The 22649-nt window shown below is 53.7% G+C and overlaps 1 protein-coding gene across 2 annotated transcripts; it reads left to right on the top strand.

The window, feature by feature from the left end:
* Positions 1-5048: 5048 nt before the first annotated feature.
* On the top strand, positions 5049-17562 carry BSND (barttin CLCNK type accessory subunit beta). 2 transcript variants are annotated; one of them, XM_069561682.1, is made up of 4 exons: positions 5049-6396; positions 12279-12379; positions 14521-14790; positions 15653-17562. In XM_069561682.1, the coding sequence occupies exons 1-4, from the start codon at positions 6220-6222 to the stop codon at positions 16062-16064; spliced, it is 960 nt and encodes a 319-aa protein (XP_069417783.1). In that variant the 5' UTR covers positions 5049-6219; the 3' UTR covers positions 16065-17562. The 2 variants fall into 2 exon arrangements, with proteins under 2 accessions (XP_069417783.1, XP_069417867.1); XM_069561766.1 differs by lacking the exon at positions 5049-6396 and adding an exon at positions 11095-11306.
* Positions 17563-22649: the final 5087 nt, after the last annotated feature.

The raw sequence follows: 22649 nt of genomic DNA on the forward strand, positions 1-22649 counted from the left end.
ACCTAGCATCCTGCACTCCCAGCCTCCTTCCTGCTCTACTTTTTAAAGAACACCTGTCATCATTTAATATTTAAAATTTAAAAAATATAAAAAATTGTTAGTTTATTATGTTTCTACCCCAGCAAACTCTCCAAGAGCAGGGGTATTCTCGCTTCTTTCCTTTACTATTATATGCATACAATGTATACAATTTCTTTACCTAAAGCTTAGAAACAGTGCCTGGCCCCTGGAAGATGCTCAGCAGATATTTGTTTACTGAAAATGAAACAAAAAAGGTCCACTGTCTCGGTCATTCCTGGGCCCTCTCTCGGCCACCTGAGCCAGGTCTTGTGGCTCTTCTCGTGGATCTTGTGGCTCTTCTTCCTTCCCCATCAGCAGATCCCAGACCGCTATCCTGTACTCCTACTCTCTCTCTTCTTGTGTGTGCCTTGTACTTCCTACTGTGATGGAGATGCAGGTTTGAATTCTGCCTTGGCCCTGACCTTTCTGTGGGACCCTGAGATGCACAGGTGCAGGCACATGTGTGCGTACACGCACACACACCCGCTTTCAGTGTGTACCTTGCGGATTTGGCTGGGGGAGGTGCAAGGGATTCATCAGGACCTCTGCAATTCCTAAGGGGTTAAAGGGGTTCCAGGCTGGGAAGCAAAGCCCAGCTTCCGTCCGTCCTACCTCCAAGCTGAGGAATTTCCCCCAGGCAGGTGAGTTAATGAGTTGCAGGTGTGATTTGGAGGCACCACCTTTGCCAAGCAGGAGCTGGAAGAGGCAGGGGTTGGGGAGGGCTGGAAGACTGGAAAAACTTTTTCTATAGTTCTAAGTCATTTGCGTCCCAACTGAAAGTCCCCAGGAGGGGCAGTGATTTGCTCAAGGTCACCAGCTCCTTGGAGGCCAAGCCAGGGCCACGCAGCCAGTCTCCTGGCAAGCCAGGGTCCTTTCTGAGCAGTGCCCTCGACTGTGAACTGGGAAGGACTCGGGCTGAGCAGCCCCATGAGGCTAGGTCTGTCAATCCAGCCCCCAGGAGGCACTGGTTCTCTTTCTGGCCTCTTTCCTCCCGGGCCCGGCTGACCAGTTTATTCATCCATCACTCAGAGCTCATCTCTGATGCCTGTCCCCAGGCCTGGGGCGTCAGGGACACTCTGGGCTCAGGCCTCTCCCCTGCTTGCACTGGGCTCTTCCTTTGCCCTGCTTTCCCCCTGGAGCTCACCACCTCAAATCAGTTGGAAAATTCCCACGCTCTCCATCCCCTCAGCAGCTAATGAATCTTTTAAAAAGTGTTCGTTTTAATCTTTATGGCCCTAGGTTTCTGCTAGGGTCTGGTGACTGCCCCTCACTTCCAGCATCTCCTTGTGCTTCTTCCAACCTGATCTCAGAACCAGAGGATGGGTACAAAATGAAAATCCAACCCGTGTCACTCCCCACATAACTCCCTTGGAGACTCTCCACTGGCCTCTGAAAGATGCTGGCTCCCCTGGCCTGACCCCAGGTTTCCTGCCTGCGCTTCCTCTCCGGCCTCCCTCTGCTCTGGAGCTGACAGTCATCCCTCCATTCCCAAGTGTGGATTGAGAGTCAACCAGGTCTAACCCCTGGAGACCAACAATGAACAAAACAAAACCCTGAGCCTGTAGGAACTCGAGTTCTAGTGGGGGAATTCAGACAAGCGGTGAGATTCAAAACTTATGCGTACAGAGTAATCTATGGTGCTGAGCACTGCGGAGAAAAGTAAATTAGGAAAGGAGGGCAGGGAACACCTCGGGGAGGGGTTCGACGGTTTTGGATGTCACACCAGAGAAGCTGACATCTGGATACAGACTTGAAGGCGGCAAGGGAGGGAGTTGTGCAGATACCTGGAGGAAGAACCTTCTAGGTGGAAGGATGAACAGGTGCAAAGGCCCTGGGGTGCTTGTGTATTCCCAGAAAAGCATACAGCCAGGGTAAGTGGGGTGGAGTGAGTGAGGGGAGGTGTGGCAGGAGTCTGTCTCAGAGCAGTGATAGGCTGGCAGATTATCTAGGGTTTTATAGGCCATTTTAAGTCTTGAGTGTTACTCTGATAGGGAAGAGAACCCTTCCAGGGCTCTGAGGAGAGAAGTGACATGGTCTAACCTGGCATTTGGGTTGGAAAGACACTGCAGCCGGCAAGGGTAGAAGCAGAGACCACTTGGAAGGACAGACATGATGGGCCTCAGACCAGAGTGATGAACTGCACTGGAAGCGAGAAGTGATTCGGTTCTGTCTCACGGAAGTGAAAGTCTCTCAGTGGTGTCTGACTCTTTGCAACCCCATGGACTGTACAGTCCATGGAATTCTCCAGGCCAGAATATTAGAGTGGATAACCTTTCTCTTCTTCAGGGGATCTTCCCAATCCAGGGATCGAACCTAGGTCTCCCGCATTACAGGCAGATTCTTTATTAGCTGAGCCACAAAGAAAGCCCGAGAATACTGGAGTGGGTAGCCTATCCCTTCTCCAGGGGATCTTCCCGAGCCAGGAATCGAACCGGGGTCTCCTGCATTGCAGGTGGATTCTCTACCAACTGAGCTATCAGGGAAGCCCTCCGTCCCAGAGGCAGGGCCAATAGCATGTGGATGAGCGAGAGGGGGTGAGGATGGCGGCCAGGATACCCGGGTGGTAGAAGGGTGGGGCTGCCATGGAGGTGCAGGTAGGGGAAGAGGGGGAGGATTCTGCAGTGTGGGGCTGCCATGGAGGTGCAGGTAGGGGAAGAGGGGGAGGATTACGCAGTGTGGAGCTGCCATGGAGGTGCAGGTAGGGGAAGAGGGGGAGGATTATGCAGTGTGGGGTGGTATGCGCGCAGCATTTCGTTTTACCTCCAGCCTGCGTCAGTGCTTACCTGCCTCCGGGCCTTTGCGCATGTTGATCTCTTTGCCTGAACTGCTTTTCCTGCCCTGACAGAAGAATGCCAACTGGCTTCTCAAGAATCCCTCCTGGGACTCTGACTTTCATTCCTCCCTTGGGCCACCCCCTCCCCAGTCTCTGCCTCTGGCTGCCTTGTGTACTTGCTGGACCTCAGACATCTCAGAGCCTTTACCGTGTTGTGTCCCCCGAAACAGGAAAGAAAGTGAAAGTGAAGTCGCTCAGTCGTGTCCAACCCTTTGGGACCCCGTGGGCTGTAGGCTGCAGGCTCCTCCGTCCACGGGATTTTCCAGGTAAGAATAAGTGGAGTGGTTTGCCATTTCCTTCTCCAGGGGATCTTCCTGACCCAGGAATCGAACCCGGATGTCGCACACTGCAGGCAGACTCTTTGCCATCTGAGCCGCCACCAGCCATCACGCTGAATAACCATGTTCTCAGACACCCACACCTCGGAGTGAGCTACATATAGCGGGAACTCAACAAGGACTGGCCTGGGGCCTCGTTTGAACCCTGGCTCTGCTCTTTACAGGCTCTGCCATTTTGGGCCGCTTATCCTGTCTTTGAGAGCCTCAGTTTCTGTCAAATGGGTGTGATATTTCACCTACCTGCAGACGCAGCTCTTAAGATCTTGCAGGGACGCTGAATTCTGTAAACGGGGAAGAAAACAGTGGTTAGCGCGCCCTCTGCTGCAAGATGGTAGAATCTGCAACTGCTCCTCAGGCTCACCCCGCTTTGCAGGGGTGGAAGGCAGAAGTCAGAGGCAGGTGAAAGGCGAGTGGGAACCAGGATCACCCAATACTTCCAATGCTCTGTACACATGTGTCCCCATTTCACCCTCACCACGGCTCTGGGAAAGAAGTTAGATTAGACCCATTTTACAGAGCACCTACTTGTCCCAGAGCTTCTTACTCTTGTCACTCCCAGCCCCCAACCTGTTTTAAGGAGAGAAAAGGCAGAAAGTGGGTGAATAGTGGAGAGGAAAGAAAAGATGGGGAAACAAGGAGAGTGCTGGGGTGACCAGGAGGCTTCTCAGGAAGCCCTAAGGACCAGATTCATCTACAATGGGACTGGGGCTGCGTGGATCCAGGTCCGCGTTCAGCCCCCAGGTCAGTTTGGGGAGATCTTTGGAGAGGTGTCCCCGGACTCAGTTTTCTTGCCTGTGAAATAGGCAGGGTAACCTCTTCCGATAGCCTTACGGGGTTGCGGGACTCTGGCACGACCTAGGAGATGCGAAAGCACCTAGCCAAGCGCGTGCTACTATGGCCACCAGGGGGCGCGAGAGGCTCCTGCTGGATTGCGACCGAGATCTATTCCCGCCGCCGTGGACCCGGCCTCCAGGACCAGAAAGGGCAGGCTGAAGCCCCTCTGGGCCCCGGATTCATGTTCTGGGAGAGGCGTGTAGCCTCCCTTCTCTGAGCCTGTATAAAATTATGATAATAGTGTTTCCCTGGAGGGTGTGTGCTCAGTCGTGTCCGACTCTGCGACCCCACCAGTCTGCTCTGACCATGGGATTTTACAGGTAAGAATACTGGAGTGGGTTACCATTTCCTCCTCCAGGGGATCTTCCCAACCCAAGGATCGAACCTGTGACTGCTGCGTCTCCTGCATTGGCAGGTGGATTCTTTACCACTGAGCCATCTGGGGTTCTGCCCTGTAAATAATCCCAGGTTGCAAAACGTTTTTCCCCTCTGTCATATCACGTCCCTCTGCAACCCCTGGGAGGTAACTTGACACCACATTCAATCAAAGACGACAAACTCAAGCCCAGAGCAGAGCCATTAGGCCAAGGTCACCCCGGAAAACAACAAACGTAGATGTCACCCGGTGCCTTTCAGCCCTTTCTGATCGCTCAGTCGCCTCTCACTGGAAGGGTCACCTGAGTTCTGCTACAGGACACCTCCTCTGCAAACTGTAAAGTGCTGGATCTGAGGGCTGGTGAAGGAGAAACTGCTTCATAATGAAACTCCAAGGTGCTGTGGGCAGTGACACCAGTGTATCATGTGAACGTAGGTGTGGTGTTGGGAACCAGTACAGCTTGCGTTGGGGGGGAGGGAGAGGGTGGCAATGACAAACAGGAAGATTCCCCAAGCCTATGAAATCAGAATGCCAAGTGAAAGCCTTTTATCCTGCAACGCCAATTCAGAGCCTGTTCAACCCCGTACAAACAAGTTAACGCTTTTTTTTTTTTACAGATACTATTGACCATCATTTTCCTATAATCCTCTATGAGAATCTGATTTTTCCCATCAGCCTGCTGCAGGACTGAAATTCCACCATTAGAATGTCAATCTTAGAATGAGGGCATCTTCCTAGGTTAGGAAGCAAGGAACTCACTATCAACCAGTCACACCCTAGAGGGGCATTGCTCACTAGAGCCTTTCCTGGCCAGCTCATGGCCAGTAGGACTGGAAGGATCGCAGGGCATGGGAAGGGGGCAGAGGCACCCAGGGAGGCCAGGCCTGGAGACAGACCTAGTCCTGCAAGTTGCTATCATTATCCCCATTGTAGAGAGGAGGAAGACTGCGGCACAGGAGGTAACAGGACCACACTGCCCCATAGTAGAGGAGCCAGAAGCCAAGCCAGGAAGTCTGTTTGACCATCAGAGCCTGCACTTTGAACCCTTGTGCTACAGTTAGGCAGTTTCACCTGGGGACAATACTAGGTTCAAATGCCTACTGCCCTGTCCTTTCTGGCTGTGTGACCTTGGGCAAGCTATTTTTTCATTTAGAAAGTAGGGATAATAGTGCCTACCTTATGGGGTTCCCTAAATGAGTTAATACTAATCACATGTTTAAAATAGAGCCCTGCAAGCAGGTACTGTTCATAACTAGTGGCCAGGTGGGCCCATGACCTTGAAGAGTCTGAAATTCTTCAGGATTCTAAAATGCCAGCCTGTGGGGTCCTGGAATCCCCCAGTGGCATTCCGATGCTTTGGGGCTGCAGTATTTACCTGCTCCCCCTGGCTAGATGGTGCAGGCTGCCTGTCCGCCCAGCTCAGCCCCACACAGGGAAATGAGGTGATGTCAAAGCCTGGGCTGGGGCCCAGCCCCTGGAACCTCCCCTTCCCTCCCTCGTGTCTCCCTCACTCGGATTCCCTCACGCTCCAGAGGGCCCAGAGGGAAGGGGAGAGGAGTGAAGGTGGGGGCGCGTGGCCACCTGCGCGTAACTCCTCCAGCCTGGAGCACGGGGTGTGCCCGGTGGCTGGGCTGGGCCCGCAGGGAGCCTGCCTCCCTCTCGGCTTAAGTCCTGATCTGCAGCGATCCCGGAGTGTCACTCCTCAAGTGTGAGTGCGTGTGTAGGTAGCTGGCTGCTTTCCTGGCCCCCTCTGCAGGTGGCTCACAGGCCAGGCAGCCATGACTGATGAGAAGGCCTTCCGCATCGGCTTCATCATGCTGGGGCTCTTTCTGCTGGCCCTTGGCACGTTCCTCATGAGCCACGACCGGCCCCAGGTCTACGGCACCTTCTACGCCATGGGAGGCATCATGGTGATCGGGGGCGTCATCTGGAGCATGTGCCAATGCTACCCCAAGGTAGGTGGGAACAGTGGCAACAGTGGGAACAGGTGGGCTGGGGGGCCAGGGCCCAGGAGGGTCTGGGGCTGTGCCTCTATTCCAGGCATCAGTCCCCCATCCTTCAATCATCTTGTCATCCTCTCCCCTTTACCATTTCTTTTCTTATCTCCACTCTCCTGAGCATCCATCCATCCATCCATCCATCCCTTAGCATAAAGATTAATCAGAAGTCCCCTGAATCTGGAGCCCTGAACTAGGTACCATGCAGGAGACACTAGGTACCATGTCTAGGTACCCAGGAGAACTAGGTATCATGGGGGAGACACAATCCAGGTTCTTGAAACCAGAGTTCTTGAGGGCTTGCTGCCTGCCAGGCACACCTGTATCCCTGGTGAAGTTCAGCATCCATCCTGAGCTTTTTGGTACCTTTGAAGTTCTATTTTATAGTGGAGAAGCCTGAGGCTCAGAAAGTGAGGTTCCTTCAGCTCCTGGGTATCAGAGTTGGGATCAGAGCTCAGATGTGTGGTGTCTAAAGCATAACCTTCCTCGGGAGGATGGTCCTTGTGTCCCAGAGCTGCTGAGAGTTCTGAGTGAGTCAGCTGGAACCTCCTGGCTTGGGCACTGCTCTATCTTTGGGGTTTTAATGTTCTTCTAATGAGTGACTTAGTGATGGGAAGAGCACTGGTTTGAGAGTCTTGAGTTCTTCTAGTTCTAGCTCTGTTCCAAAGTCTCCATGTGACCTTTGTCTTTCTGAGCCTCAGTTTCATTTATCTGCAAAATGAGGCTCCTATTCCTCCCAGCCTCACGGTTTTTATGGAGAACAGAGAAGAGATGAACAGTTTTGTGAACTGTAGAGTATAATATTCAGGTGAAAGGCTGTCACCCTTACTATTATTGATCCTCCTAACAAACGTGTGGAATGGGCATATCAAGTATAATCTTTTGGCGCCCAGAGAGGTTGAGTGGCTTTTCCAAGGTCACGCAGCAGCTGGTGAGCTAGATCCAGGGAGACAAGGAAAGAAGCACAGATTCTAACTTGCACTCTGCCTCTGATTACCTGGGAGACTTTGGTTAAGCTCCTTCCCTCTCTGAGTCTCAGTTCCCACATTTGTAGAATGTGTGAGTCAGGAAGAGGGGGTGGGAAAGAGGGTTTATCTTAAGGACCCCGCTGGTCCTGCCACCTGGGGCTCCAGTCCCCGGGCAGCCACCACCTCCCCCTTCCTCCCCACCCCTCCCCCCTCAGCCCCCTCCTCACCTCTCGCCTGGGTGGCTATGCTGGAGTTTGAAGGAGGGAGGAGGCTGCTGGGGCCTGGGTTAGGCTCTCCTAGCCCTGCTGCCTCCGTGGGCAGCCCCTGGCTGTCAGAGCATTTACTCAGCGCTGGGGCAGTCCAGGCTGGTTTGTAGTCATTTACCGAGCAGTTTACAGTCAACTCGACTCTGTGCAATGCCCTGAGCAGAGGTCACCGGGAGAAGAAGGCCTTGGGGCCGAGCCGCCCACGTCACCACCATCTTCATCACCATCCTCCCAATGAGGAGCCTGGGCCTTGGGCAAGGCAATGGCTGTGGGGGAGGGTGGGGGAGGGTCCTTCTTGCCCTGGCCTCCTTCACGGAGCTGGCTGTGGGCGGGGAAGGGGAGGGGGGCAGAGTGGCCATGGGGATGAGGGAGAGAGATCGGGGACAGGGAATATTCTCGGGTATTAATGAGTAACTGTTGACAGATTCACGTGCTCCTGTGCTGCAGAGGCTGCATGGTGGGGTAGAAGGAGCACGGCTTTCAGTGTCCACCAGGCCCAGGCTCAGATCTCTCCTCCCTGTGCCCCACTCCTGTGACCCTTGCAGAAGAATCCCCCTCCTCCCCGAGACTTACATGGCCGGGTGGGAGGAACCAATACGGTCTTGTATGTGGGGACCTGGCATCATGCCTGGCCCGGAGCCGATTCGAAGGCAGCCGTCTCAGGATCAGTGTTGTGGCTTTGAGCGGGTCTTTGTATGTATGTGCAGGTATGCGAGCACAGAAGTGGATGTGTGTTTCAGGGACGCAGGCTGTTAGGGCGGCACGCTAAGGGAGAGAAGGCAAGTGTGTCGTAAACCAGGGAGGTGTGCTAGACGAGGGTCCCCTCTCCCGCATCGTCCCACTGGAGCCTGGGCCACTGGAGCTCTCAGCAAATACTGATGCCCGTCTTCCCTGCCAGATCCTCTCCTGCCTCAGAGCCTGACAAATGGGAATTTTCTGGATTGAAAGAAATATAAAGGAATAGAATTAGACGATTATGATATGGGGGTAAAGTAAAGTAAGTAAGTAAAGTTGCTCAGTCATGTCCCACTCTTTGCAACACCATGAACTATGTAGTCCATGGAATTCTCCAAGCCAAAATGCTGGCATGGGTAGCCTTTCCCTTCTCCAGGGGATCTTCTCAACCCTAGGACTGAACCCAGGTCTCCCGCATTGCAGGCGGGTTCTTTACCAGCAGAGCCACAAGGGAAGCCCAATATGGGGGTAGGGGGTAGCCAATACCAGTGTGAATTAAGCTGTCCATCTTTAGGGGACTGAGGGTCTCATGGAGGAGACAATTTCTGCCTGCTGGGGAGGGAATGGGTTTCACAGAGAAGATGATTTGGGGTTTGTAGGTAAAGTAGAAGTTCACCAGGCAGAAAAGATGAGGAAAGACATTTCAGGCAGAAGGAATAGGGTGAACAAAGACATGATAAGAAGCAAGGCAAGTGGGTCGACATGGTGACTGGAGGGTGTGGGGAGCAAGGGAAGGGGGAGAGGGAGTGGGGCTTGGGCCCGCGGGGCCTGGATGCCATGCTGAGGAATTCGGACTTACATTGTAGTTGATGGGACAAGAGGGGGACACGAGCAGCTTTGCAGTTCAGGAAAGTTATCAGGCTGACATCTGGGAGGAGGAAGTTTCAAGAGCAACTGGCCAGTGGTGGGGGGACTCCTTCTCTGGTCCAGGTGAGAGATGATCATCTTCTAGATTAAGGCAGAACTTGAACCCAAGGCTGTAGGAGCAGAGAAGACATTTCCAGTTCATCAAACATACAGTACCTGCTGTGGCTAGGTGTGGCCCCGGTACTTCCAGCTTGCTTACCTTCTTGAATTTCTGAAGTAGACTTGCTCAGATTTAGTGGTCAGCAGGGTTTTGGGCTTGAGAGGAGGAGGAATTGGGACAAATCTAGCTGGTGGGACAGTCAAGGATGCTGTGCTTGTTAGCTGAGATGGGGCAAGGGGAAGGATTGGCTGGGAAAGCTGGACCTCTTTGCCTGGCTTCTGCTTCTACCCCCAAGTTCCCCACTCCCTAGTCCCCACTCCTGCCTGCTCTGCTGGAGCCCAGGACCAGACCCCTGATTGGCGACTGATGGACTGACCTCTCCGTGGGCCTCCCTCCATCATCCCTCCGTCCCCTTCTCTGGGAACTGCCCAGAACTCTGCCCAAACACAGATCTGTCCATGTACTTTTCAGCTGAGAACTCCTCCAGGGCGCCCTCTGCTTCTGGATAAAGGCTGAATTCCTTAGCCTGATGCTTTGCTGTCTTCATGGTCTCATTTCCCCTTCCCAGCTTTAACTCTGCCTGTCTCCCTCTCTTAAAAGATTTTGTGTTGTAAGATGCTCAGGACTTTCCTTCTCCTCCAGGCTTTCATGGTGGCAATGGCATTGATGCTCTAGGGTGATAATGCTGCTGTTGATGAAGGTGCTGGTGCTGATGGTGATGAAACGATTATGATGTTGGTGGAGATAATGGTGGTGACTATGATGATGAAGAGGAGGATGACTGGGGGAAGGGGAAGCTTCTAGGAAATACAGAACCATCTGGCAAGTGCAGAACATACTTAGTGGCTGTGGAAGATACCCAGGGCCCTCCCTCATTTCCAGACATTTGGGGGGAAGCTTACTACTCACAGGTGTTCTAAGAACCCCTCCAGCTATCATTCCCTTCTCCCCATCAGGATCGGGCTTTGATGGTGCAGACAAGTGACTTTCACTCACTGTACTCTGTGGGAAGGGAGAAAGGAGGCTGCTGCCTATGAATCTGGTGTAACACTGTAAAGTGAAGTGAAAGTGTTAGTTGCTCAGTTGTGTCCAACTCTTTGTGACCCCACGGACTGTAGCACACCAGGCTCCTCTGGGGCTCCTCTGTCCATGGGATTCTCCAGGCAAGAATACTGGAGTGGGTAACCATTCCCTTCTCACCAGGGCATCTTCCCCACCTGGGATCGAACCCAGGTCTCCCCCATCGCAGGCAGATTCTTTACCCTCTAAGCCACCAGGGAAGCCCAAGGGTCTTATAAAATATTTGTTGAGGGAATTTTCAGTTGAGGAGGACAAGACTCAGACAAGTCAGATAATTTCATCTTCAATAGCGTCAAACTATGATTTATAGAGCAGCTACTATTTGCCAGACACTGTGCTGAGGGACCCCTTATGTATTGTCTCATGGAATCCTCACAGCCAGGAGACAGGCAATACTAATCCTGCTTTTTTAAGCTGTGAAATATACATAACCTAAAATTTACCATCTGAAACATTTTAAAGTGACCTTTCAGTGTTAATTACATTCACATTGTTATGGAACCAATTTCCAGAATGCTTTTCATCTTGTAAAACTGAAACTCCATACCCAATAAACGATAACTCCCCATCCTCCCTGCTCCTATCTGTGGCAACCACCATTCTCCCTTCTGTCTCTGTGAATTTGACTATTCTAGATACTTCATTGGAGAAGGCGATGGCACCCCACTCCAGTACTCTTGCCTGGAAAATCCTATGGATGGAGGAGCCTGGTGGGCTGCAGTCCATGGGGTCGCTAAGAGTCTGACACGACTGAGCGACTTCACTTTCACTTTTCACTTTCATGCATTGGAGAAGGAAATGGCACCCCACTCCAGTATTCTGCCTGGAGAATCCCAGGGACCGAGAAGCCAGGTGGGTTGCTATCTTTGGGGTCGCACAGAGTCGGACACGACTGAAGCGCCTTAGCAGCAGCAGCAGCAGCAAACACTTCATGAGAGTGGAATCCTGTGGAGTTTGTCTCGTGACTGGCTTATTTCCTCAAGGTTCATCCATGTTGTAGCACGTGTCAGAACTTCATTTTTTTTCTTTTAAAGGCTGAATAATCTTCCTTTGTGTGTGTACACCACATTTTGTTTATCTAGTCCTCCATCAATGGGTACTTAGGGTGCTTCCACCTTCTGGCCATTGTGAACAGCGCTGCAAATATCTCTTCGAGGCAAACCCCATTTTACAGAGGATCACAGACAGGCTCTGGGAGGAGTGATGACCTGCTCAAGGAAGGCGGCTCACCCAGCCTCTCAGACCCCAAAGGCAGGGCACCTTCTGCCCCATCCCACTGCCTCCTTTGTGACCTGCCTCCCCTCCACTGCCCCGTGCCCACCTGTGATGTGGCACCTGCAGAGACCTCGAGATCCTGGAGAGTTCAGGGGTCGGGGCTGGGCACCACCCCGGCCGCCCCCTTCTCTGTCCTCTGTCACAGCCTCTGTTGGTGCCAGGAAACACCTGACAATGACCTGCTTCTCACCCATTCACCAGATACAGATGAAGGGCCTGCTCCATGTCAGGCAGGACAAGATATGACCTCCCCCAGGGAAGGGGTGCCTGTCTCATTCACTCACTGCTGCCCCCTACTGCCTAGAGGAGTGCCTGGCACACAGCTGATGCTCCAGGAGTGTTTGCTGGGTGAATGAAGGGCCAGTGGGAGCAGGAGGCCAGAGATGGAGATAGCCAACAGTGCTGGGCCCTCCTGTCAAACAGGGTGCGCTCCCTGGTGAGGTCTCTGTCCCAGGGTATCTGGAGAGGTTAGGCCCCTGCTCTGGGGGAGCAGCAAGTATGAATGTGTGCGGGCAGCTACAGAGAAGCCTTCTCCCCTTTGCCCTGCAGATCACCTTCGTACCTGCTGACTCTGACTTCCAAGGTGTCCTATCCACCAAGGAGAAGACACTGGGCCTTCTGGAGAGTGGGCTTGCTGCCGAGATGAAGAGGTGGGTGCTGAGCCCTCTGGGTGGAGCGGAGGGAGGGGAGGGTTAGTGACCCTCAGGCCAGTCTCCCTCTGCTGAGGAGAGTGATGGGGTGGGGCATGAGCAGAGGGGCAGTGTCTCCCTTCTGCTGCAGGCTCTGGCTTTACCTTCTTACTTACCGAGAACAGACTCTCAGAAACCATAGATTGTTTTGGCCTCTCAATTCTATGAGGTGGCCATTATTGTTCCCATTTTACAGATGAGGAAACTGAGGCTTGGGGATTTTTGTCTTGCCTTACAGCGAATTAGTGGCAGCCAGATAGGTGTGACCCTAAATCCCACACAATGGTGATGACTACTACGCTAGTAAACAAGAGGCATAATGATGGCCAAGGCACAGCCCTGGGGCCTTGCCACTTTTTGGCTGAGTGACTTTGGGCACTTGACCTGCCTCTCTTGGCCCCATCTTTGAAATACAGATATGGTGTATTTCAAATACAGCTTCAGTGGAAGGGCTAAATGAGATAATAATCGTCTCTTGGCATCTGTGGGGAACTGGCTCCAGATCCCCCTCAGACATCAAAATCTGCAGATGCTCAAGTCCCTTATATAAAATAGCATATTTGTTTATAATGTAAGACATTCTCCCATATACTTTAAATCATCTCTAGATTACTTCTAATACATAGCATGTAAATGCTATGTCAATACTTGTAAATATAATGAAAGTGAAAGTGAAAGTCTCTCAGTCCTGTCTGATTCTTTGCAACCCCATGGACTATACAGTCCTTGGAATTCTCTAGGATTGTATAATATAATGTAAATGCTATGTAAATAGTCGCTGGTGTGTGACAAATTCAAGTTTTGCTATGTGGGGCTTTCTAGAATTTTTTTCCTGAATATCTTCAAACCACAGTTAGTTGAATCCACGAATGTGGAACCTGTGATATGGATGGCAGACTTTATAAGCCAAGCACTAAGAACAGAGCCTGGACCATAGCAGGCCCTCTATAAGCCTTTGCCATCATTGGTAGGAAGCGCTTCCAAAAGCACCAGAGACCAACTCAGGCATTTTGCGCCCATGACCTCTTTTGGTCTTCATAGAAATCTATGAAAGGGGTGGTGGTGTCGGGCCCTTTATACAGATGTGGAAACTGAGGCCCAAGAAGTGCAATCACAAGGCCAAAACTTACAGTCAATACCAGACCATACCTGCCTTCATCCTTGGAAGTGCCAAGTGCTGTCTTGCCGAAACACGGCAGCCCTGGAGGGGTGACCTGACTTGGTCCCCTGTCCCCACCCCTGAAGCCGTGATGATTGTGCTCAGAAGTCCAGGTTGCAGATCCAGGATCTGTGGCCAGGGCTCTGGGACTTTCTCTGTTTTGCTTGGGGAAGGAGGTGGTGATGGTATTTTCTGTCCCTGGCACCCAGGTGACGAAATGTCCCAGGGGATGGAGGCAGATAGACCCTTGGTGGGTATTGGGAGCAGCCTCAGGACTGGTCACACGGAGAGAGCTGCTGGAATAGAGCTGGGGCTCAGGTCACCCTGAGCCTGGGCTCCTCCCTGTCACTCCCCAGCCCTGGATCATAGAGCAGTGGAGAAGGCGGTGCTTGGAGCCCCAGCCCCTTCCCTGGGTCTGTGTCACCCAGGCAAGCCAGCCAGTGTCTGTGCCTTAGCCTCCTCCAGCAGCTCCCAGAGTTCCAGCAAGGACTCGATGAGCTAACCCATAGAGCCCGGCCCGCAAGGACCACTCAGTCGCTGGGCCCTTGCTGCTGTGTCCTCATCTGAAAAATGGGAACGACCACTCGGCTTCAAGGGGTTGTTCAGAATAAACAGCATAAAGCCTTCAGGCCACAATCTGGAACCCAGCAAACTCCCAGTTAATCCAAACCGACCTTCATTTGGTAGTTGCAGCCTTGGGGTTCACTTTGGAGACACGGGGAGAAAGGAACGCTGGCCTGAGTATCTGAGCTCTGCCACTCAGCTTACCTTGCTGGGCCTCAGTCTCCTCATCCATGAATTGGGTATAGTAATCGCTCCCAGAGGCTTCTTGGAGATCAGGGGAGACCCGCTGCTCAGAACAGGTGGGCCAGGGGACAACACAGAGCGAATCTTTGCCTACCTGCCTATTCTCTCTCCTGCTGTCTCCTGCACCCCCATTCAGCCCCCAGCCCCCCTACGTCAGGCTGTGGGAGGCAGCTGCCTACGACCAGAGCCTGCCTGACTTCAGCCACATCCAGATGAAGGTCATGAGCTACAGTGAGGACCCCCGCCCCCTCCTGGCCCCGGAACCCGGACAGCGGCAACCAGGAGCCAGCGATGGAGGAGAAAGTGGCCCTCGTGACCCTCAGGGCTGGTTGGAAGCCGCCGTGGTCATCCACAGGGGCTCAGACCAGGATGAGGGAGAAAGAGACCCAAGTCAGGGCAGACACAGGTGAGTGTGCAGAGCAGAGGGGTTCTGGGGTGAAGGAGGAGGGGGTGTGGGCCACTGAGGGTGATGGGGACCCTGGGCAGGAGAGAGGCTGGGGACACCCTGAGGAGACACGTGGGTCTGGGCTTAGTCACCTGGGCGTGGTTCAAACCCCAGCTCCTCCTCTGTGTAACCTTCAAATGCTCCTCACCTTGCCAAGCCTGTTTCCTCACGTGGGGATAATCACTCCTATCTCAGAGTAGTTTGGACTCTCACCATGAGGAGCCAGGCAGGGAGCCAGAGGACCTGAGTTCAAATCCAGGCTCTGCTGCTGACGTGCTCTTGGCCTCGGGCAGGTCACTCCACCCCCTCCCCAACCCCCCACCCTGTCCCCAGCCATTCATGAACGGGAACATGAATATTCCTCATTCAAGCCTGTAGTCACTCACCCACCAGCATCCCTGGGCGCCTACTCCCTGCCAGGCCTTGACAGCCCCACCCTGAGGAAGCCCCTTGTCCAGCGGGGGGAAGACGAAGGAATGGAAGGCGACGCCCAGTGTGACAGGGGCGGTAGTCCCAGAGGAGTCCCTGAGTGGTTGGAGAGGCAGAGGAGTGACCTGGTTTGGATAACATAATGACGGTCCATTTCTTGAGCACCTACTATGTGCCAGGCCTCATGCAAAGTGCTTTGCACTCATTCTTTGCTATAATCCTCAGGGAGAACCATAGGAGCGAATGCTGGTATTTCTCTCATTTTACAGGGGAGGAAACTCAGGCCCAGACAGGTGAACTCACCTACCCCAGGCCTTGCAGCTCGTGGCTGGGGTTCAGACCCAGGCAGTCTGACCCAGGGCTACCCTCACCCTCTCTGCCTTTACCCCTGCAGCTCCCCGATCTGTCCCCAGGGTCCTGCACCCTTGGCTTCCTTCCAAGATGACCTGGACGTGGACTCCAGTGAGGGGAGCAGCCCCAGCCCATCTCCACCTGAGGAAGCGGAACCTCAGCCCCCGCCTCCAGAGTCCTGGACCTGCAGGTGCCAGCGGGACCGCTTCCATGACTTTGCCCTGATTGATGCCCCCATGACGGAGGATGTGCCTCCAGAGAAGCAGCGACGGGAGGCAGCCGTGCCTAGCTCCCAGCAGAGGTCCCCAAGGACAAAAGAGGAAGAAGAGGCTTCAGACACAGGCACAGAGGGGCCAGCACAGGAAGAGGAAGACCTGTACTATGGGCTCCCTGACAGCCCCGGGGATCCTCTCCCAGACAAGGAACTGGGCTTTGAACCTGAGGCCCAGGGCTGACATGGAACTGCTCCTGGGGTTTCAATCTGGCTCCACCACCAATCTCCGTGTGACCTCACAGGGCTTCCATTTCACAAACTGCAAAATGGGGTTTGATTTTGCAGACTCTCAGTGGGCCGAGAGCACTTTGAGAACCACACAGAGAGGAGATGATTACATTACTGGGCCATTGCTGTTTCGATTAATACATTTTTGGGGAGCTTTGAAGGTAATAGGATTTGTTGAGAAGATTCGCAGCAGCCAGGGCCCTCAAGCGCCTTTATAGCCTCACCTCAAACCTAGCCTCTGACCAGGAACCCTCCTTGGTGCTGCCCCTGGGTCCCTCATCCCCTGTGAAAGGCCCTCAGGGTTCTCATTCCTGATGAGTCTTTTGGTCCACTTGATGGATGGCGAAATGGGTCTTCATTCAGAGATGACATCTGGTCCTACATCCTTCCTGTAGCTTCTGTTCTGGGATCCAAAACCTCCCATGAGTGACCTCTGCTGACCTTCCGACTTTCTCCTGGTCAGCCCACCCCACACTCACCCTGTGCCTTATGCCCTTGCCAAGCTGTCTTCTCCACCAGGATGCCCTCTGTCCCTGTCTGCCTGGCACATTCAGGCGCATCTTTCAAACCTCTGCACAGACCTCCCTCTTCTGAAGGCTCTTCCTGATGTCGCTGCTTTTGGACCGAGTTAGTCCTGGCCCTTCCACATTTATCTTGGAGTGTGGCTGCCTGCTCAAGACCAGTACCTTTGATTCACTTGCCTTGGTCTCTTCTATGCTCAACTGGTAGTCCCTGAGGTTGTACAGGAGTGAACAGAACCCGGAAGGCTTTTGCAGGGAATGCCCCATCCCTCATTCCACTGACTCTCAGACTCCTGACTTAACTCATTTTGTTCTGGTGGCATTTATGGAGCATCTACTGTGTGCCAGATGGTAAGCTGGGATCTTTAGGTGGAAAGAGACACGAACTGATGACAGTTCTCACCCTCAAGGGGCTCACAATACTCTGAGCCTGGCATCTTGTAGGTTAGACACAGAGTGCAGAGCAGAAACTGAGGTGGGAACAGAGGAGTTAAAAACTGTCCCAACAGAGTGACACCCACAACCACTGCAGCCACGGAGCCCAGGAACAAACGGCTCTGGCTGTCTGAGCAGCCCCTGAAGGTATGGCAGCATCACTGAGTGATGCTTTCTTAGGCTGATCTCTGCAAAGCCCCTCTGGGCCCTAGCATGGGTGGTACCACTTCAGCCCCGGCCCCCACAATCAGAGCGGGCACCCTGGGCCTCTTAGGAGGGCTGACCTTCACCTGGGCCATGCCTCTGGGTCGGGACTGGGGTCATGGCCGAGGGAAGGGCATGCCCCTGGCACCCCCTCCCTCTCCTTTCTGGGTCATCGCCTCCTCCAGTAGGAAAGCCCAGCTGTTCCTGTGCTCTGCTCATTCACGCAGGGGCGGGGCGACCTGCATCAGAGAGAACACCAGTGGGAGGTTCAAATAAAAAGTTCTCAGTGTCTAGAATGGTTACCTTCATTCACCTGCAAATTCTTTTATGTGAACCCTCTTCCCACCCAACGCTGCTTCCGCTGTCCCCCTCTGGGCAGCGTAACCGAGGCGGATCAGTGAGGGGACTCTCTGGAAAGTGAACACGAGACGCAGCAGTGTGGCCGGCGGGACAGCTGTGCGGGTGGAAACTCGAGGGTGGCCCCTGCCTCCATGTCACACTGCAGGGCACCCCAGACCTCAGCAGGGAGCCGAGCGTCTGGCTGCCAGCCCAGACCACAGAGAGAAACCTGTCCCAAGGAGGGGCCGGGGACTGAGGCAGGGACACAGATGGCTGGGCCGGGCTTCCACTCCAGACCAGATCTCCCTTCATCCTGCTGCGTGATTGGGAGACCACATGCCTGGCCTGCCCTGGCAGCCCTCGTTCCGGCCCACTGTCCCTGCCTAGTTAGACCTTTCACCCTCAAATTATCCCCTCAGGATGATAAATTACACATTCACCCTAATCTGTGACCTTGGGCTTGGACCTCACTTTCCTCACCTGCAAGAGGGAGGTGATGGATCCTTGTGTTTGCGTTTTGCAGGGTGGGTGGGAGAGGTGGGGGTTTGATGGGATCCTTCTGCCAGTGCCCTGCAGGAGAGGGCCACCAGGAGCTCACCTGTGGTTGTTTATTGTTTGGTCGCTAAGTCGTGTCGACTCTTTGGCGACCTCCATGGAATTTCCCAGGCCAGAATACCGGAGTGGGTCTTCATTTCCTTCTCCAGGGGATTTTCCTGACCCAGGGATCAAACCTGCGTCTCCTGCCTCTCCTGCATTGGCAGGGGGATTCTTCACCACTGTTCCACCTGTGGTTACTTGTTGGGTTTGTTACTCATTGCGGGCTTTGCAGGTGGCTCAGTGGTAAAGAATCCACCTGCCAGTGCAGGAGACATAGAAGATTTGGGTTTGATCTCTGGTTCGGGAAGATCCCCTGGAGTAGGAAATGGCAACCCATTCCAGTATTCTTGGTTGGAAAATCCCACGGACAGAGGAGCCTGGTGGGCTCCAGTCCATGCGGTTGCAAGAGGTGGGTATGGCTGAGCACGTGCACATTTGTTACTCATTGCAGTGAGGGGAGAAACCCCAGGGGATCCATGAGGTGTCACTGTAAGAGGCTGTGAGAAGGGACTTAAGGGATATGGGCTTGTCCGAGGTGACTGAGGGGAGGGTCTATGGAAGCGGGTCTCTGCTCTAGACTGGATGCCATTGGGGAGTGGGGCTGATCCCATGATGGGGCATCTTGATTAAGATCGTACATGGAAGACCAAGCTAAGGATGTAGCTGACAAAGAAGCAGAAGTCAGGCTCCAGCCAGGAGAGGCTGTGTAGTCGCTGATGTAGCTTGGACAGTGTTCCTGTTTGCTGTGCTCGGCCATGGCTACTGAGGGGTCTGGACGTGTCATGACCCATCACAGTCACAGAGTGCTTATCTGATTCTGATATTCTGTGAAATTATTCAAGTTCATCAGACCATTGGGGCCCAGGTGTGAGGGCCTCTGGAATGGGCCCTCTCGTTGGCTGATTAACTGGGAAGGCAAGGTCTTCATGCAGGTCCCTGGGGGTGGGGGTGGAGCCGAAAGGAGTGACCTTGGCAAACCCTGGGCTTCCCTCTCTCAGCCTCAGGCTCCAAATTGGCGTACCATGGCAGCATTCCTGCTCTTTCCACCCCTCATCAGCTCAGAGGCACTTTTGGAAGTTTCCATTCTCTGGAGAGGGGTAGCCCCTGCCCTTTACTGGGGAAGAGTGAGCTGGGACAGTGAGCTTGGGCCCTGTGATTGCCCGCTGTGACCTTGGGCATGTGGTGACCCTCCCTGGACATCTCTCCCTGTGTTCTAAATGATTAGATGGAGGTGGACAAGATTCCTCTTCTACTCTTGGTCCTTAAGCATGATGCCAGACACTCTCACACCAATTTCCCCATTTAGCCCCTGCAACGGCCCTGAGGGACAGATCTGTCAACCCTACATTGCAAATGTTTGCTCTAAATCCCAGACTCTCAAGTCAGAAAGACCTGGGTCTTCACTCAGCCTCTGCCAGTTCCTTGTTGTGTGAACTTGAATAACTCACTGCCCCTCTCTGAGCTTCAGCGTCCGCGTTTATGCAGTGGGGAAGATACTACCAGCCTCTCAGGACGTCGTGAAGAATTAGTGGGTATGACGCCTCCGACACATCATAGGTGCCTGAATAGTGTCCGTGTCCTTCTCTCTCATCTGCATAGTGGGGATTAACTCTATCCCCCTAATAAACAGGGCAGTAGGTGAGTGGATTTGCCAGGGAGATCGTGCATGTGAAAGCTCTTTGCAAAGGGTACAGAACACGCCCAGTGTGCCAGGTGCTCGGGGCAGGGGAGCTGACGGCAGGCAACAGGGAGCTAAGCGTCGGGAGGAGAGCCGCGTGCTGAGAAAGTGGCAGGGTCCCAGGAGCAGGGGTGAGGTGAGCAGGACTGCTTGTGCCTGGGCAGACGGGGCAGCCCACAAAGTTACTACGCATGTGCAATGTGTCGCGTGCTGCCCGAATGGGACCCTCGCACCAGCCCTGAGAGATGGGCATCCCAGGGGACTGGAGAATGGACCCCAGAGCCTGTGCTCTTCTTCCAGTGCCACTGGGTCCACACATGTAACAAGACCCATAATTACCTATGCTGTGCTCACCTTCATTTCACCCTCACAGCCTGCAAGGTTGGCGTGCATCCCCAGGTTACATATGGGGAAATGGACTCTGAGAGGCTGAAGAGTATGCCCATCCTCCCAGAGAAGGAGTCAGTGGAGGAGAGGAGGTGTTGCTGTAGGGCCTTCCATTCCTGGCAGGAATCATCCAGTTTTAGTCCCAAGTGATCCCAGCCCTGGTGAGGACAGGAGACACACCCCAACAGTCCAGGCAGCAAGGTTGCCCTGAGTGTCTACCTGTGTTGGCCCTCAGGACAGACGCATCCCAGCTCCCCCACCTCTCATGGTCCCTACGCCCACAGGATAAGGCCAGACTCCTCGGCCTGGAGCTGAGCCCTTTTTAGCCAATTTGCCCACCACTTCCTCCAGTTCGGTAGCTGCTGGAAACCTGTCTGTCCACCCCTTCCGCTTCATGCCCTTCCTCCCCTTCTCTGTCGTCCCTGCAGGCTGTTGCTTGGAGCCTGAGCTGGCTTGCGCTCCCTCCTGGGGCAGAATCCCACCCTGTCTTCTGCATCCTTCCCAAAGGGCGTGCACTGCTCTGGTCTCTGTGCCCCTAGTTGTGAGTGTGCCAGTCTTCTTGCCTGGACTGGGGTGTCCTTCAAGGACAGGGACCTCTGCCTACCCACGTTTCTATCTCAGGACTTAGCAAAAGCAAGCGGCAATAGTGCTGGTAGAACAGGATGGAATTGACCCAAATTGAACTGAACCACATGGCCCCTCTGAAGGCTTGTGGCCCAGTTGCACAGACTACATATCACAGGGATGAGGAACTCTGGCTTAAGCATAACCAGTCCTGGGTTTGAGACTGGGCTTCCCCCAAAAGCTGTGTGACTTTGGTTACGAGGCTGACCCTCTCTGGTCCTCAATTTATCAATAAAATGAGATTAACACTATCTGCTGCTGCTGCTGCTGCTGCTGTGTCATGTCAGTCGACTGCTGTGTCCGACTCTGTGCGACCCCAGAGAGACGGCAGCCCACTAGGCTCCCCCGTCCCTGGGATTCTCCAGGCAGGAACACTGGAGTGGGTTGCCATTTCCTTCTCCAATGCATGAAAGTGAAAGTGAAGTCGCTCAGTCGTGTCCAACCCACAGCGATCCATGGACTGCAGCCTTCCAGGCTCCTCTGTCCATGGGATTTTCCAGGCAAGAGTGCTGGAGTGGGGTACCATTGCCTTCTCTAACAATATCTACCTAATTGCATATGAAGGTTAGACGGGATCATGCATGTCGAGTGCTCAGAGTGTATCTGGTGAGCCCTCAGTAAACGGTAGCTATCCTTTGCAGAGAAGAGGGGATTGTGCACAGTGTGTAGACATCAGGAGCCAGAGTAGACTTGGAGTTGGCATCCAAGCCCCATACAATCAGCACTTCCCAAATGCAGGTCCATGGACCCAGCCAGGCTAGTGGCATCAGACACTCCTGGGAGTCTTTAAAGGCCCAGTGCCCCAGAACCCCCACAGAGGTTTGGGGTGGTCTGAAATGCGAATAGGCAAACCAGGTAATTCCACAGGGGAGAAGGGCTTAGTCTTTTGTTTTTAAACCGATTATCAAGGACTGAAATGGTTGGAAGAAGACCCACAGAAGGTGGGGGTGGCAAGTCAGAAATTAAATAGGTTGGATGAAGGGGTATATAGGGTGAATAGGTGTATCTCAGGCAGAAGGCATGGTACATGCAAAGGTCCATAGGAGGGAAGGAGGAGGGATGGTCCCAGGAACCTGAAGGAGACTAGCCTGGCTAGAGTGATGGCAGACGGGGTCAGAGAATGAAGCTGGAGCTTGGTTGTGGGGCATCTTGAATTCCTACTGCAGAGCTCAGATTCCATGTGATGGACAAGTGGAATCCACTGATGGTTCTTGAGCAGAGGAGAGACATGAAGAAGGGAATCGTTAGGACATATTCTAGTTAGTAGGTGCAAAAGAGGGTGGAAGAGCACATATCAGTGGCGAGAAAGCCAGCTTGTGGCCTGTGGCAGGGTTTCAGTGCCTAACCTGACCTGTGAAAGGTTTTTTCCACCGTGAAGGGAGAACTGAGTGGATGGTAGGTCAAGACTGAAGCTTGGTGGAGCCAACGCCCCAGATTCCTCGTTGCTGACTACAAGCCCAGCCCAGCAGAACAGGACACCATGTGGCGGAGGCTGGACCTTTAATCCAAGTCTCCAGAGCCCTGTCCAAGACAGTGCTCAGTTCAGAGAGAGCCCAGGGGAAGAGGGGCGAAGGTCTGAGTGACGCAGGCAGTGCCCAGGTCAGATAACGAGCTCCACAGGAGATTCTGCAGATGGAGAAAACTCCCAAGCCACCTGCACATCCTCATGTTAACCTTGAAGAGAGCAGACCTAGCTAGGGTGGTGGGTAACTGGGCAACTGCATGCTTTAGAGCCTGTTCTGCCGGCCTGGAG

Source organism: Ovis canadensis, chromosome 1 (genome assembly GCF_042477335.2).
Source record: "Ovis canadensis isolate MfBH-ARS-UI-01 breed Bighorn chromosome 1, ARS-UI_OviCan_v2, whole genome shotgun sequence".
NCBI classification, from domain to species: Eukaryota; Metazoa; Chordata; class Mammalia; order Artiodactyla; family Bovidae; genus Ovis; species Ovis canadensis.